Here is a 15,406-nt window from a genome sequence, read left to right as displayed (position 1 = left end):
GCAGCTGTTTGTTTTAAATGCAAGTGCCGCCTTTTGGCATAAATGAAGAAATATAGATTCAGAGATACAATAACATGTAATTAATTAGATCTGATGCAATTATTTGCTCTCCCACAAGCCAGTGTAAGAGCTCAGCCCTGCAGCGCGTAGTTAGGACCAGCACTGATGGCACAAGGTAGGCTAGGACCTAGGCTGAGTGTGATACCTATTTGTACAGGAGTCCTGCTGAAACAGGGGCAAATCACATGCCCCAAAATAAAATTCTGATGGTTTTTGTATTTTAAAAAAAAAAAAGTTCTAGCATAAGTTATTGTTTTACATGGCCATTTTGGTTTTATTTGACCTGCCTGCAATAACCAAAAAGACATTTGCTTCAGGCACCGAGAGCTGGCCTGGTTTGTATGAAGAGCTGAGGCTCCATTAAAAACCCTCGGATGTCAGCTGGCATTCGGAGTCCTTGGCTTTTTGGGAAGAGCAAGCCCACTCAGGTGGGTGCCAGGAGCAGGCGGCCCCAGGGCCTTACGGTGCTGTGACCTGGAGGTAGAGAGCTGCTGCCAAACACCACCACAGTGGGATGGCTTCTCACCTCGCCCACCTTCTGCACAGGCGATGCAAAAGCACCCTTCCCTGCTGGGGATCTCTCTTGATTAACTGTCCTGAAGAATACTAAAGAAAAGGGTTACTTAGCTCTGGGAACGCTGACATGTTTATAAAGCAGACAAAGAGGAACAGGGAAGTAAATCTCAGCGAGCAATGCAAAAAGCAGGAGATGAACGGGTGCGAGGCACGCGGACTCCACCGTCAGTGGCCTGAAACTGCCGGCACAGGCTGAACACAAAACTCCATATTCAGGGTTCACCAACTTCCCTTTCTCTATACTTGATCCTCGATATTCAATGTAAAGCAGGCGTTTGTTATCGGTAAATAAGACTTGAGTACCATCTTTCAGACAAGTAGTTGTTATTGTTCTGGGACACTGGTGACAGCCTCTGGCCATTCACTCCAGGTCCCCTGCGAAGCCAGCTGCAGCCCTGCAAGCCAGCCGTGCAGGCAGCGGCTCCAGCAGCCTGAACATCGGCTGTCTAAGACCTAAGGCTGAATTTAAGAGGAAGTGATTAATGGATTTTCTCTCCCAGCACAGCAACAAGGAAGTTCCCAGCAAAGGCAGTATTGTTGTGCAGTGAATAACGACGTTATGCAACACCTCGCTGGGCGAGGGGGTGCTGAAGTGAACTGCTTCAGAAGGGGGGGGGTGCTGGTTCAGAGCGGTTGGATCCAGGTGAAGGTGAGAGGCCCCAGGAACCCAGCCAACACCCCTCCAGGACAGCCCCCGGGGCAGACGCTTCTTTCACCCAGAAAAGAGAGAGGCCCTTCTTACACGTGCAAGCTGACGCAGAAGGTTTAGAAGGGCCATCACCTGCTTACCACAGGCCCCAGCAGAGGGAAAGAGAAGGCAGGTGAGGACAGTCATCTTTCTGCAATCACCTTCCCCTGATTCACAAAAGCAAGCAAAGCTCAGCCCCCAAACCCAGTGTCCCTCCTCCAAGCACAGCTGAGGAAGGTACTGTAGGCTTAAAAAAAAATCAAAATACCAGTACCAGTTCTGGACATCTCCCTAGTTAGCATGCCCTGTACCAGCATTCCCTTATTCTCAGCCACAAGCAATGGTTTGTGCACAGGTTTCCAACTAAAGTTAGTAATTGAGCAAATCTAAACAGCTCCTTAACAAGAGGTGATGTTCACTATCCTGCTTTTAAGAGATATTAAACCATCTGAGACAGGCCAATGGCTTCTCCCATCAGAACACCAGGTGCTAATTAACTTACTTGAGATTGCATAAGCTTAATTCAGTGGTAAAGCTGGAAATCTGTTTCCCTGACATTTAACTAAACCTGTTAGTACAGTGAGCTTGAGGAAAAACTCTATAAATGCATTTATGCTCAGATACCACTTCTGCAGGTCAAATAAGCCAAGCGGGGAAAAAAAGCAAGGATGCTTCAGACGCAGGGTGCAGTGTGGGAAAAGGGAGGTGAAGGACACAGGAAAGAGCTCTTTAGCTGGTAAACAGAGCACATGCAACAGCAGGAAATCATTAAGAGCCTAGAAGGTTATCTCCAATTCCCATGAAGCAGCACAGCTGACTGCCCCTCTTGTTTTGCAAGACAAGAAAGCGGTGCTGGCTGCTTGGTTTGGTGGGGACATGTTGGAGGGGAAAGGAGAGGGGAGTGTGCAACAGCTTCGGCTCCCTTGGTCAGAGCTCAGCAAAGTGCCAAGCAGTCGTTTCTTCATCGGTCTAGCTGGGTAAACACACAGAATTGGCGCCTGGGAGATTACATAAACCCCACTCATCCCTTAAATCTGCACCCCAACATCTAAATATAAAGCGAAAATTACAGTTATCTTATTTCAAAGAAATTTATTTAACAAACTTCAGGAATATTGCTTGACACTTCCACAGGTTTCAGAAAATGAACAGTTACCCATTGCTGCACAGGTTGCTATATATAAGGATGTCTCTGTGACAATCAACCTTCTTCTGTAGTATTTAGACATCAAAACACATCTTCTCCCAGCATTAAGTCAAGCAGTACAATACAAAGCCAGATGGAAAAAAAAGGTACTCCATTTTCCCTAGAGGATTCCCTACCCCCAACAAAAGGCCTGTTCTTCAGCTAGCAGAGAGCATCCTAAAATCATTCACAATTGCCCCAAGTCTTGGATGAACTCAGTGGCCCATTGTCTACTGCCTGCGAAGCACCAGCCTGGGACTCAGTCTGGCTCTGGCTACCTTTCGTCAGGGAAAGGGCTGGAGGCACAGCCTTCCACTAGCACGAAGGGGAGTACATGCAGAATTGATTTCCAGTTTTGAATGTCACTAAGAAGGCACTCTGAGGTTACATCCATGTTTCTAGACAAGCCATGGACACCCTTGACCTCACGTAGGGGAACTGTCCTGCCTGGTATGGGCACCCCTAGGCACCACAACTGATTTATCGGTTCGTTAAGGCACTCTATCACCTGGTAACACCAAAGTGCAACAGTTTGGGACTGGACCTTGCAGAATAACTCTGGGGTAAATGGCTCTGCTAAAGCCAACGCTGTCCACAAAAGCATCTGCAAGTTCAGCCCACTAGCATGTCTTCAACAGTGCAATTCAGCAAATCAAAAGCACCTTCACAAAGACACGATCACAGTGTGGTTTTCCCGAGGCAGGTTAAGGGCACAAGTCCTTGTCCTTGAGAGTGAGCAGGTCAAGAAACCCTGACAGACCCTCAAACATTGCAAGAGCTTCATGAGTTGGCTGGCTGGCACAGCTTTGTGCGTGATCTCACTAGAAAGATGGTCAAATTCCTGTGCAAAAGCACAACTGGCACTGTCCAGAGCAAGCCTGGTCTGAAAATGCTTCACAAAACAGGCCTAGGAGCACTGTCTTAAAAAGTTACAGAAATCTGAGAAGGAATGGAGACTGTCCTCATGAAGGCAAGTGAGTCCACAGGAGCACATCCAGCGAGTGTGGATGTATGCTTAGGCAGGACTTAGCCTTTTAGAATCAGGAAGGCTTCTTAGCTTTCAAAGACAAAGCTGTTTACTTGTGGCTCACCTACACAGCCTTCTCGGCCCTTGTGTTATGATGCTTTTGTTTCAGGTGAAAAACTGTGTTAAACTTGCTGCACAGGAAATGAAAACCTTGCTCAACAGCTATCAGACAAGCTACAGAGATGAAACATACAGAAACATTTGTCCCAACACAAAAATACAAGCAGTCTTACCAGAGGATACAAAAACAAACATTAAACCAGAGACTCTAAAATATTCTGAAGACTTTTTTATCTGTGGTCAATGGAGTGCTGTATGTTGGGTGGGGAGGATACACGTGGGGGCAACCCAGCCTCCGAGGTCTTTTCTCATTTTACATCAGACACCACAGGGAACTTCAAAGCTGCAGCAATTGTAGAGATCTTGACTCAGGAGTTGGCAGGAGGAAGACCAGCCTTAGTATAATTTTGGCCAAGTCTCTTTGGATGCCCAACAGCTGTGACAGATTAGAGCTGTCCCCATCAGCCCCTCCTTAGGCAATCTTGGGTTTCTCCTCCTCCCAGGCACATTGTTAATGGGAGGAAGAAAAAGAACTTGGTCTGGTCAAGAGAATCTAGAGCTTTCTCCTCCCAGAAGAAACGCTACAGCAGACTCTCAGCTACAGGATGAGCAGATTTCCCGTTGCCCGAGCAGAAAACTCTGACAACCAAAACACACCCCAGAAGGTGTGGTAGTCTCAGCATGGTCTGCCCAGCCACAATGCCCACCTAAAGCCGCTGCAGAGCTTGTCCCTCTTGCCCCAAAAGGACAAAAAAAAAAACCAGGAAGAGCAATGCCCCATTACAATGAACTTTGCAAAAACTGTGAGGGAGTCCGTTTGGGTGACTTACTGGCACATGTCCTACAGGCAGCTACATCTCCCTGTGCCTCTGTCAGTGGTGTCCCCAAAAAACTCACAAGGAAAGAACAGATACGGAGAATGTGCCAGCAGGAAATAAAACTGGTGACCAGATCAAGATCTTTGTGCCTTCTCTCTTGGAAGAGAAATGGAGGAGTGAGATCCAGTGAAGATTTTCAATACTCCATGCCAGTGAGCATGACCAGGCACAAATCATCTGTCCCTGAGACAGAGCAAAGCCATGAGACACACCGAAGTTGCGTCACACTCTTCACAGGCTCCAGAGTATGGGGGAAAAGCCCAGCAACATCAATCCCACAGCAGTACAGGCTTTGTGTAAGCCTCAAAATTGAGCCCACATGTGTAGGGCCTGCCACCCCTCCGTGTGTTTAACAGGACACCCTCTTCTTTAAACCACTCCTCCAGAAAAATGCATTGCAGCGGCAGCCAGTCCCAGACTCTGCTTTGCTTGTGTTGCGCAGCCCTCCATGCTGACCAGTGGGTGGGTATGTCTTTTACAGGCATCAAGACTGACTCATGCTTCCCCTCTTTGCACACAACTTAAGACATGGTGTCCTTTTCAAACTTCATTAGACTCCCTTTTTTCCAGTCTAATTGGCAAAGCTGATTACACAAAGGCAGAGTTACACCCTTTGCACCTAGATTTTGCCTATGCTGCTCCTGGCTTGTGTGAGGCTGTTGATGTGAAGTCCACTGATCCCATTAAGGAAGAAGAGAAAGGCAGCAACAAACTCACACCAGTACGTCAGTGTGAAGCCCATGAAGGTGAGGTGATCCTTGACAAGGATGGAGAAGCTCAGAACCCCAGTGGCCGACAGCAAAAATGAGCTGAGGATGAGGATCGAGCCCATAGACCACTTCCGTCTTGCATTGGCATCCTCGCAGACTTGGGACACCATCAGGAGCTCCAGGCCAAATATAGCAACCACAACGGCAAAGGACACCATGCTTCTTATGGGAATCACCCCCACGCTCAGCCCCTCCACGTTGGCCAGGCTGAGGTCAGTGACACACTTCAGGACGCTGCCATTGCTAACGGTGCAGAAGTGCCACAGTCCAAAGAGCTGCCCCCTCGTGAAGAGCCAGCGGCCATCGCAGACAGAGATGGATGACAAGACCACCGCTATCGCCACGCACAAGATGATCAGGCTCCTGATGAGCGTCTCAAAGAAGGATTTCCGTGGTCTCCGGTGTGCCAGCAGCCTTTGCGCCTTAAGGGATAGTGGTGGGGGAAAAAAACCCAGCGTTAACAGCTACTCTAGGGTGAAATGAAACCAGAGGGACAAAGCTGTGGGACTCCAGTGTTTGAAGGGATTTGCTTGTGCACATCAAACCCCCTCTCACAGGGGAAGGCAGTGCAGTTCCAGGCTGTACGCTGGAGACAGGAAGGGTAGGTGAAGCTCTCCCAGTTCCCCAGCTGCACGAACAACACTCCCACATCAAGGCCTGGGTTCGGGATTGCAAAGGCTCCGGGCTGAGCAGGATCTCTGCCCCACGGCACAACCGCCGGCTCTGGCATAGCTGGAGGAACCCGTCGGCCCCTGGGAAGCTAAAGGCCGACGGCTGGGACGGAGGCGGCAGCAGAAGCGGGGCAGGGGACACCCCATTACCAGCACTGCCCTTCATTTCCCACAGCACTCCCGGGCTTCAGCCCGCCGGGCTCTCCCCTCTTGCCCGCAGCAGCAGCAGCGGTCAGGACCCGGCACGGCTCGGCTTCCCCGGGGCTAGGGGAGTGTCTTTGGCTGTAACCCCCGCGGGCTAGCGCGGGCGACGCACATCCCTCCTCACAGAAACCCTCCAAGACGACCCGAAATTTAATTAAAAGGCAAGCTAAACCCCCCGCAGCACCCTCAGCCCTGCGCAGCAGGCGGTGGTGCTCGGCGGGGCAAGGGGCTGCGGCCCGCCGGTGGGGAGGGGAGAGTCAGGCAGCCGGGGATGCTGCTGCCGGCCGGCCCGCCCGCGGAGGGGGACATCCGGCCGGTGGCCCCCCGCGGGTCTGAAGCGGCAGCCCCACGGCCGCGGTGTCCGGAGCCTCCCCCGCATGTGTCCCCCCTCTGCCCCGGCCCGGCGGTGGGAACGGTTGGCGACGTACCTGCGCGCCGATGGCCGTCATGGTGCCGGCAGCGCCGAAAGACGCGGGCGGGCTCCGGCCGCGGCTTTTTATCTCTCCGGAGGGCGGCGGGCAGCCCGCCCGCCCCGCCTGCCCCGCCCGCGGAGCCGGGGCGCCCTCCGGGCCCCCCCGCGGCTGAGTCAGCAGCGCGGCCCCGACGGGTGGGGCCGGCCCGGGCGCCCCCTCCCACCCCCGGCCCGGCCCGGCGGGGAAAGGACCGGGACACGGGCTTGTCCGGGCCCGGTCGAGAGCACGGCCGCCCTGAGGGAAGGCGTGCCGGGCAGCAGCGGTCCCTCCGGCCGCGCTGCAGACCTATCCCCTCCCCGTGTGCCTCTGGACCACCGGCTGCCGGAAAGGCCGGGCTGAGTTTCTCGGGGCGGCGTTTCTGGCCCCGACGCCGGGCCTTCGCGGGACGGGGAACAAGCCCGAGACCTGCTCGTCCAGCCCCGGGGACCGCAGCCCTTTCGGCAGCGGGTACTGCGCTCCTCCAGAAGCCTGTTGCAAAGGAGCCCTTCTGCACGGCTCCGGGAACAGTTCTGGGGTTGCAGAGCTGGGCACAGCGATACCCAGCCCCAGAACACAGTTAACACCCCGTCCTGCCCTTCCCCGGCAGCTGCCAAGCCATATCTGCTCCCGGTGTTTGCGTTCCCAAAGCCGCTCGGACATCGGCTCTCCGCGTTGCCCGCTGTGAATTCGGCCTCTCACCTTGGGCTGCGTGCGCACTCTTATCTGTTACCAGCGTACTTAACCTTATGTATCTCTACCTGTGCCGTCAGCAAAAACACCTCTGCTCATAAAGTTTTATGCTCTTGCTCTTTTTCTTGCTCGTGTTTTGCCATCCTCTAATGAATTACTGATTGCTTTACTCTTTTTTTTTTTTTTTTTGGGGGGGGTGTCAGAAATGGCTTAAAAACCCAAGGAAGCTGGTTTTCCTGTGTCATCAAAAACTCTTGTTTTACTGCCAAATTCTGCTTTAGATTCCAGTGGAGAGGTCTGCAGTGACTCCGCAGGCTCCAGCAGATGCACTCCTCAGGTCCTTGTTCCTGGGCCTCCCTCATACAGCGATGGGGGCAGAATTTGACCATTCCCTTTCTAGTGATGGGAGTTGGAAGGGTGTCCTTCTCCACTATGGGGCTGTAGAAGTTATCATAACTTTAACCTCCTAACAGCTTCCCTTTCTGAATAAATCAGTTGTTCATACAGATTTTCTCCTTATTTTAATATCTACACAGTTATACGAGGGCTTTCTGTTTCCTTTAAAAATACATATATATCTAGATCTGCTATGATTTAACTGGACGTGCTTTCTGTAACACTATTTCTAGTAAGAGTGAGTGTTCTGAACAATATGTTTACTTCAGTTTTCATACTTCACATTTTAGTGATAAATTCTGACCTTTTTCTTTCTCTCTTCCTGCAAAAACTTTTGTTGAATTGTTTCTCTTCAAAGTTGTATACATTATTAGATTATATTTCTATCAAACACTGAATTGGGATTTTCCGCTTTTGCAACACAGCAAATTTTGGCAAGGTCTGTTGTTAAAACTTCTTTTGTGGGTTTGTGGTCTGCAACATTTTTTGTTTTCTGAACATGATATCCAAGCTTGCAGACTTGATGCTTGCCACATCCCTCTTGTTTTAGGTTCATCACATGATAGAATAGTTTTATGAACATCCTGGGTTATTTATAGACTCATAAAATAGAATCATAGAATCATTTAGGTTGGAAAAGACCTTTAAGATCATCAAGTCCAGTGTTAACCTAGCACTGACAAGCCCACCACTAAACCATGTCCCTAAGCTCTACATCTACATATCTTTTAAATACCTCCGGGGATGGTGACTCCACCACTTCCCTGGGCAGCCTGTTCCAGTGCTCAATAACCCTTTTGGTGAAGAAATTTTTCCTAATATCCGATCTAAACCTCCCCTGGCACAACTTGAGGCCATTTCCTCTCATTCTATCGCTTGTTACTTGGGAGAAGACACCAACACCCACCTCGCCACAACCTCCTTTTAGGCAGCTGAAGAGAGCAATAAGGTCTCCCTTGAGCCTCCTTTTCTCTAGACTAAACAACCCCAGTTCCCTCAGCTGCTCCTTGTAAGACTTGTTCTCCAGACCCCTCACCAGCTTCATTGCCTTTCTCTGGACATGTTCCAGCACCTCAACGTCCTTCTTGGAGTGAGGAGCCCAAAATTGAACACAGTATTCAAGATGCGGCCTCACCATTGCCAAGTACAGGGGCACGATCACTTCCCTGCTCCTGCTGGCCGCCCTATTTCTGATACAGGCCAGGATGCTGTTGGCCTTCTTGGCCACCTGGGCACGCTGCCGGCTCATGTTCAGCCGGCTGCCAACCAGCACCCCCAGGTCCTTTTCTGCCAGGCAGCAACCCAGCCACTCCTCCCCAAGCCTGTAGTGTTGCACAGGGTTTTTGGTGACCCAAGTGCAGGACCTGGCACTTGGCCTTGTTGACCCTCATACGATTGGCCTTGGCCCATCAATCCAGCTGGCCCAGATCCCTCTGCAGAGTTTTCCTTCCCTCAAACAGATCAACACTCCTGCCCAGCTTGGTGTTGTCTGCAAACTTACTGAGGGTGCACTTGATCACCTAGTCCAGACCATTGATAAATATGTTAAACAGAACTGGCCCCAGTACTGAGCCCTGGGGAACACTACTTGTGACCGGCTGCCAACTGGATTTAACTCCATTCACCGCAACTCTTTGGGCCCAGCTGTCCAGACAGTTATTTACCCAGTGAAGAGTACACCCATCCAAGCCATGAGCAGCCAGTTTCTCCAGGAGAATGCTGTGAGAAATGGTGTCAAAGGCTTTACTAAAGTCCATATAGACAATACCCACAGCCTTTCTCTCATCCACTAAGCTGGTCACCTTGTCAGAGAAGGAGATCATGTTGGTCAAGCAGGACCTGCCTGTTATAAACCATGCTGACTGTGCCTGATCACCTGGTTGTCCTGTACGTGCCATGTGATGGCACTCAGGATGATCTGCTCCATAACCTTCCTCAGCACTGAGGTCCGACTGACAGGCCTGTAGCTGCCTGGATCCTCCTTCTGACCCTTCCTGTGGATGAGCGTCACCTTTGCTAACTTCCAGTCAACTGGGACTTCACTGGTTAGCCAGGACTGCTGATAAACGATGGCGAGTGACTTGGTCAGCACATCCGCCAGCTCCCTCTGTACTCTTGGGTGGATCCCATCCAGCCCCATAGACTTGTGTGTGTCCAAGTGGTGTAGCGGGTCGCTAACCATTTCCCCTTGGATTGTGGGGGCTTCATTCTGCTCCCTGTCCCTGTCTTCCAGCTCAGGGTACCTGGAGAACAACTGGTCTTACTATTAAAGGCTGATGCAAAGAAGGCATTGAATACCTCAGCCTTTTCCTCATCCTTGGTCACTGTTTTCCCCTGCATCCAATAAAGGATGGAGATTCTCCTTAGCCCTCCTTTTGTTGCTAATGTATTTATAGAAATATTTTTTACTGTCTTTTATGGTAGTAGCCAGATTAAGTTCCAGCTGGGCTTTGGCCCTTCTAATTTTCTCCCTGCATAATCTCATGACATCCTTGTAGTCACCTGAGTTGCCTGCCCCTTCTTCCAAAAGTCATAAACTCTCCCTTTTTTCATGAGTTCCAGCCAAAGCTCTCTGTTCAGCCAAGACGGTCTTCTTCCCTGCCAGCTCATCTTTCGGCACGAGGTCAGCCTGCTCCTGGGCTTTTAAGATTTCCTTCTTGAAGAATGTTCAGCCTTCCCAGACTCTTTTGCCCTTCAGGACTGCCTCCCAAGGGACTCTGTCAACCAGTCTCCTAAACAGGCCAAAGTCTGCCCTCCAGAGTCCAAGGTAGCAGTTCTGCTGACCCCCCTCCCTACTTCTCCAAGAATGGAAAACTTTATCATCTTGTGATTGCTATGCCCAAGACAGCCTCCAGCTGTCACATCACCCGCAAATCCTTCTCTGTCCACAAACAACAGGTCCAGCGGGGTGCCTTCCCTAGTTTGCTCATGCTCCAGCTGTGTCAGGAAGTTCTCTTCCACACACTCCAGGAACCTCCTAGACTGTTTCCTCTCCACTGTATTGTATTTCCAGCAGACATCTGGTAAGTTGAAGTCCACCGCAAGAGCAACTACTTGCAATTGTGAGACTTCTCCCAGCTGCTTATAGAATATTTTGTCTGCCTCTTCATCCTGGTTGGGTGGTCTATAACAGACTCCCACCATGATATCTTCCTTGTTGGCCTTCCCCCTGATTATTACCCATAAACACACAACCCTATCATCACCATCATTAAGCTCGAGACAATCAAAACACTCCCTAACATATAGGCCTAACCCACCGCCTCTCCTTCCTTGCCTATCCCTGCTGAAGACTTCACAGCCATCCATTGCAGCACTACAGTTGTACAAGTGACCCCGCCGTGTTTCAGTAACGGCAACTATATCACAGTTTTCCTGCTGTGCAACGGCTTCCAGCTCCTCGTTTTTCTTGCCCAGGCTGTGTGCATTGGTGTAGATGCACTTCAGCTGGGCTATTGATCCCGCCACCTTTTTTTTTAGGAGAAGCCCTAATTCCTACATGACCATTCATCAGCTGCTTCCATGGTTTCTAACACATCAATAACCCTTGCATCTTTGCTGCCCCATGGATCTCCATCCCCTACCTCCACTGACATGGCAAACCGAAGGACCTCGCTTAGCACACCGTCCCTCAAACATTGGCGAGCCACCCCCAGGCTTAATCTTCAGCGAGCCTGGCTTTGTCTCTTTCCCCCTTCAAATCTAGTTTAAAGTTCTTTCAATAAGCCCTGCTAAGTCCTGTGCAAAGATCCTTTTCCCTCTTTGAGACAGGTGTACCCTGTCCGTTACCAGCAGGCTTGGTATCATGTAAACTAACCCATGATCAAACCCCCCAAAATTCTGCTGGTGACACCAGGCTCTGAACCAGTATTGAAATATACTGGAATATTTTGGATATAATATATATATTTTATGCATATAAAAACATATTGGAATATTTATTACACAGGTTAACCAGCATTTCTCTATCACACTGTTCAGACCGATCACATGCATTTGCTGTTACACCCTTCTGTTTCTAAGCTCCAAATTTAACAATATTTATGCATTTTTGGCTCAAAAAGCATAAGCAGGTCTTGTTGCCTCATTTTCTGCGTGAACTGAACAAACGCTGCTTGCACCGTACTAAGCAAATGCAGGCTCAGGCCAGACAAAATAACCAACGCTTATCTGGCAAAAGCCTCACATGACTTACGCTTTCTGTAACATAGGCTCAGTCCTGCAAAGCATTAGGCAATTTGGCCCCCAATTAGCAAAATTATTAAGCATAGATCTGCCTTTGAAACATGTGAGTCATCCTAATGACTTTAGCAATTAAAAAAAAAAAAAAAAAGGTGTATTGTGCTGAACAACATAATGTTTTCCTGTAAAAGTCTGTGGTATGGCTCACATGAGTAAACACGTGCATAAAAAGCTTTGTAGAATGAGAAACTTAAAAGTGGTTACTTTTGAAATCAAAACTGCTCCCTGTCATACTTGGATCCTTCAGTAGCTACAGAGTTATTTGCCAAGCTGGTTCATTGAGGAAAAGGATTGTTTGGGGACAGTACTTTTGCTGCAAATACAAAATTGCTTTACTATTTTGTATTTAATTTAGTTTGCCCAAATATAAGATATACACCAGAATTAAATTTAACCTGTAATTAATATCAGCACTTCAGATTCACTCTTAACTGAAGTCACAGAGGGCAGGACGATGGTAGGTAAATAGAGCAGTTACTAACAGTTCATTAGCACTTCGTTTCTGCTGCTGCTTGGCTGGCGATACCTTCTGGTTAAGATGTCTGGACTTAAGCCTGCTAGAACTGTGCACCTTTTAAAAGTGAAAAAATGGGTTTATCTTCGTTGTCTCATAACAAAACAAGCCAAATATATTCTGTCTTTTAAAAATAACAGAATTGCTTGAAGAAAAGAGAAATTGTGGAAAAATGCCTCAAGATTATTATTTTGGAAAATCGTGTGTGAAAGCAGCGTTTAAAAAGAGCTCAGTTCTTTAAAAGGAAAAATAAGATTTTTTTTTTTTTGCCTGAAAAATACATTACCTACATGAAAACAACATGGTAAATGACCTTTGAAGAACTTCAGATGTATTTTTGGTTCAGCTGTGTTAATGTAGAGTTCTTGGTGTATTGCCAGTTTCATTATTTTGTTTAGAAAGTCCCTTTTCTCTATTGTTTAAATGGGCATTTCACATCCTATCCCTGGAGAGAAAGTTTTCAGGGAAGTGTGTTCATAAATAATGGAAATTACCAGAGACTGATGTAAAACATGGAAATAGTTTCATCTGGTTCATTTAAAACCATGAGAAGTTTAACACTGAAGAATCCATTCCAGTTTTTCTCCTGCAGAAGCCTGGAGAAGGTTCAGGATTGAAGTCTGAGAATCACCAGGGGCTTAGGGAACAGTTACCCAATGAAGTATTTCACTTCGAGGTAAAGCAGAACACAAGTGACTGAGTCACCACCAGTCCAGGTTCATCTAGTCTCAAAAATTTGGTTACTTCTGTAAATGCATTTGTCTGTTGAATAAAGTTCTTTTGGATCACATCTTTAATTCTTGGCATAGCAACTGATCTGGCTAGCTATTTAACCTCCCATTTTTATCACATCCCTATTTCAAGGTGTCTTTCCAGACAGAAGTTGACCTGCTTTTGGAAACGAATAGATCTTCAGTATCTTGCAGACTGAGACTTTGGGAGATGCCCAAGGCCTGCATGAGGGACAAAATGGTTTTCTTTGCATCTTCCTAAAAAAGTGAGCATATAGAAAATTATGAGGAAGGAAGAGACTAGCTGTCTCATGACACTGTCCTTTCGCAGGTTTGTGGCTGGTGTTTTTTTTTTTTCCCCAGAAGTAGATTGAAAATCCAAGTTGAAGAAGCTGTGTTCAGCTCAGGCTGTGTTCAGCCTAGCTGGACTGAAACAGAGCTTCTGGAATGGAGCAAAAAGTCAGCAAGTTGCTGGCAAGCTCCTCAGGACAGGCAGCTTCTGGGAACACGGGCACTGTCATCCTCAAAGAATAGGGCCCCAGGCAGCATATGTAACATGAGGGGGCTTTGGGTTCTACCAAGGCTCACACAGCTCAGACCAGCCCCTTATCACAACTACTTTAGCTCATGATTTTCCTCCCATCACTGCACGCTACTGCAGCCAAGCAAACAGCCTGATCCTAGCATGTAGAAGAGATGCAGTTAAGCACATAAATAAGAGAAAGCTCCTGGGCCAGATGGTTTCCACTTTGCCTCCTGCCTGGACACCTCTCCTGTGCCACTGGAAGGCAGACTACACACTGGAAGGCTACCACGTGTCCCTGCAGCCCCAGGCTCTTCCACTCACTGCCAGACATGGACAGAAGACCCGCTGCCAAGGTCTGGGATCCTATTGTTCCTCTGAATCAAACAGTACCTGTTAAGGCGCTCATGGCTGGGTTAGAAACATGCTGATAATATGCCAGTTCGTTACAGTGACTTTACCCCCCACCGCAATTAACTCTAAGAATAATAAGAGAGACTGTAAGCAGAAAGATAGGCTTAAAGGAACACCTTTTGTGTCCTGGAAAGAATTGTTTTTTCCACTCCTGCTCAGTTTCTGGACCTACCTCAGCCTCACATTGCAGAGACCCAACACGGGGTGCTCGCTTGTTCTGCTTTGGATTCAGCCCTTTTCAGGGAACTTTGGCAATAGTTACGCTGGCTTGGGACATACCTCGAAGTACTTGCATCTGTCCATTGTGACAAATTGATGCTTTGAAATATACATTCAATACAGAAATCTTTTGCCCTTTTAGCACTACTAGAAACATTTGGGTGCATATTTCAATCCTATATAAGCTGGGGGAAAATCACATTATTTGATTTCTCAGCTGTCATAGATGTTTCTTCTCTCAGTAAATACCCAGATCAACGCAGCTAAATACCCAGATTTAAAAAGACTAAGTACATTAAACTGGTGAGCTTACCTTTCAGAGATTCAGAACTTATTGACATGGGCAGTGTTTGTTAGGAGGAGATGCCATACCACTGTCTCAGCCTTTTGGGGAGCATAGTACAAGTCAGTGTCTTTGCACAATTTGGTGGAGACAAACAAGGTGTCTCCCCGGCTGCATTAACCAAATAATGTAATTTTCTTTCTTTCCAGGGTGTGGAATCACCTGCACGAGGCGTTCTGGGCAAACAGAACAAGCTCCTGGCTTAGAACTCACTGGGCAGAGAGATCATAAAATATCCCAGTGTGCCAGGGTTTTGGGCTCTTTTACACACCAATAAAGAGCTTCTCATTGCAGTAGCGGTGCTTAAGAGCTAAAGTAATCCTCGCTAACACAAGGATCAGAAGGATTTGTTGAGCCACTGATACCAAGTTCCAGGCAGTTTTTCGTATCACCTCTTTCATAAGCTTACCAAGCTGTAGGTATTTTGACCAGCTGTTCCTCCCCAGGCCCATGCTCATTAATGACACTGAATTTTTGAATGGCTTCTCCATTACTCTGGACAGTCTAAAGTACAGGAAGGCTTTCAAACATTAGAGGCAAGACATACTGAATGATTTTGAGAACAGCTCTGTACATCTCCAGGTATTCCTGAGATAGCAAAGGATTGCTCTAAAACTACACTGGATGGCAGGATAGTTGTAAGAGATGAATCAGCTCTAACAAGCATTACCTTGAAAAATACATGTATGTGTACTGGGACTAACCAAAAACCCAATAGCCACGGGTGGAAAGACCACTGCAGCCAAGCTCCACATGAATTCT

General features: G+C 48.2%; 1 protein-coding gene across 1 annotated transcript; it reads right to left on the bottom strand.

Moving 5' to 3' along the window:
- Positions 1-5,094: 5,094 nt before the first annotated feature.
- TMEM37 (transmembrane protein 37) lies at positions 5,095-6,569 on the bottom strand (the record flags this gene model as incomplete). The annotated part of the gene is made up of 2 exons (XM_082001168.1): positions 5,095-5,709; positions 6,549-6,569. The coding sequence occupies 2 exons, from the start codon at positions 6,567-6,569 to the stop codon at positions 5,095-5,097; spliced, it is 636 nt and encodes a 211-aa protein (XP_081857294.1).
- Positions 6,570-15,406: the final 8,837 nt, after the last annotated feature.

The sequence above is a fragment of the Phaethon aethereus genome, assembly GCF_964289735.1.
Source record: "Phaethon aethereus genome assembly, chromosome: 6".
Lineage (NCBI taxonomy): Eukaryota > Metazoa > Chordata > Aves > Phaethontiformes > Phaethontidae > Phaethon > Phaethon aethereus.
Note: the sequence above shows the minus strand (reverse complement) of the source record. Positions and strands in the feature narration are given on the sequence as shown.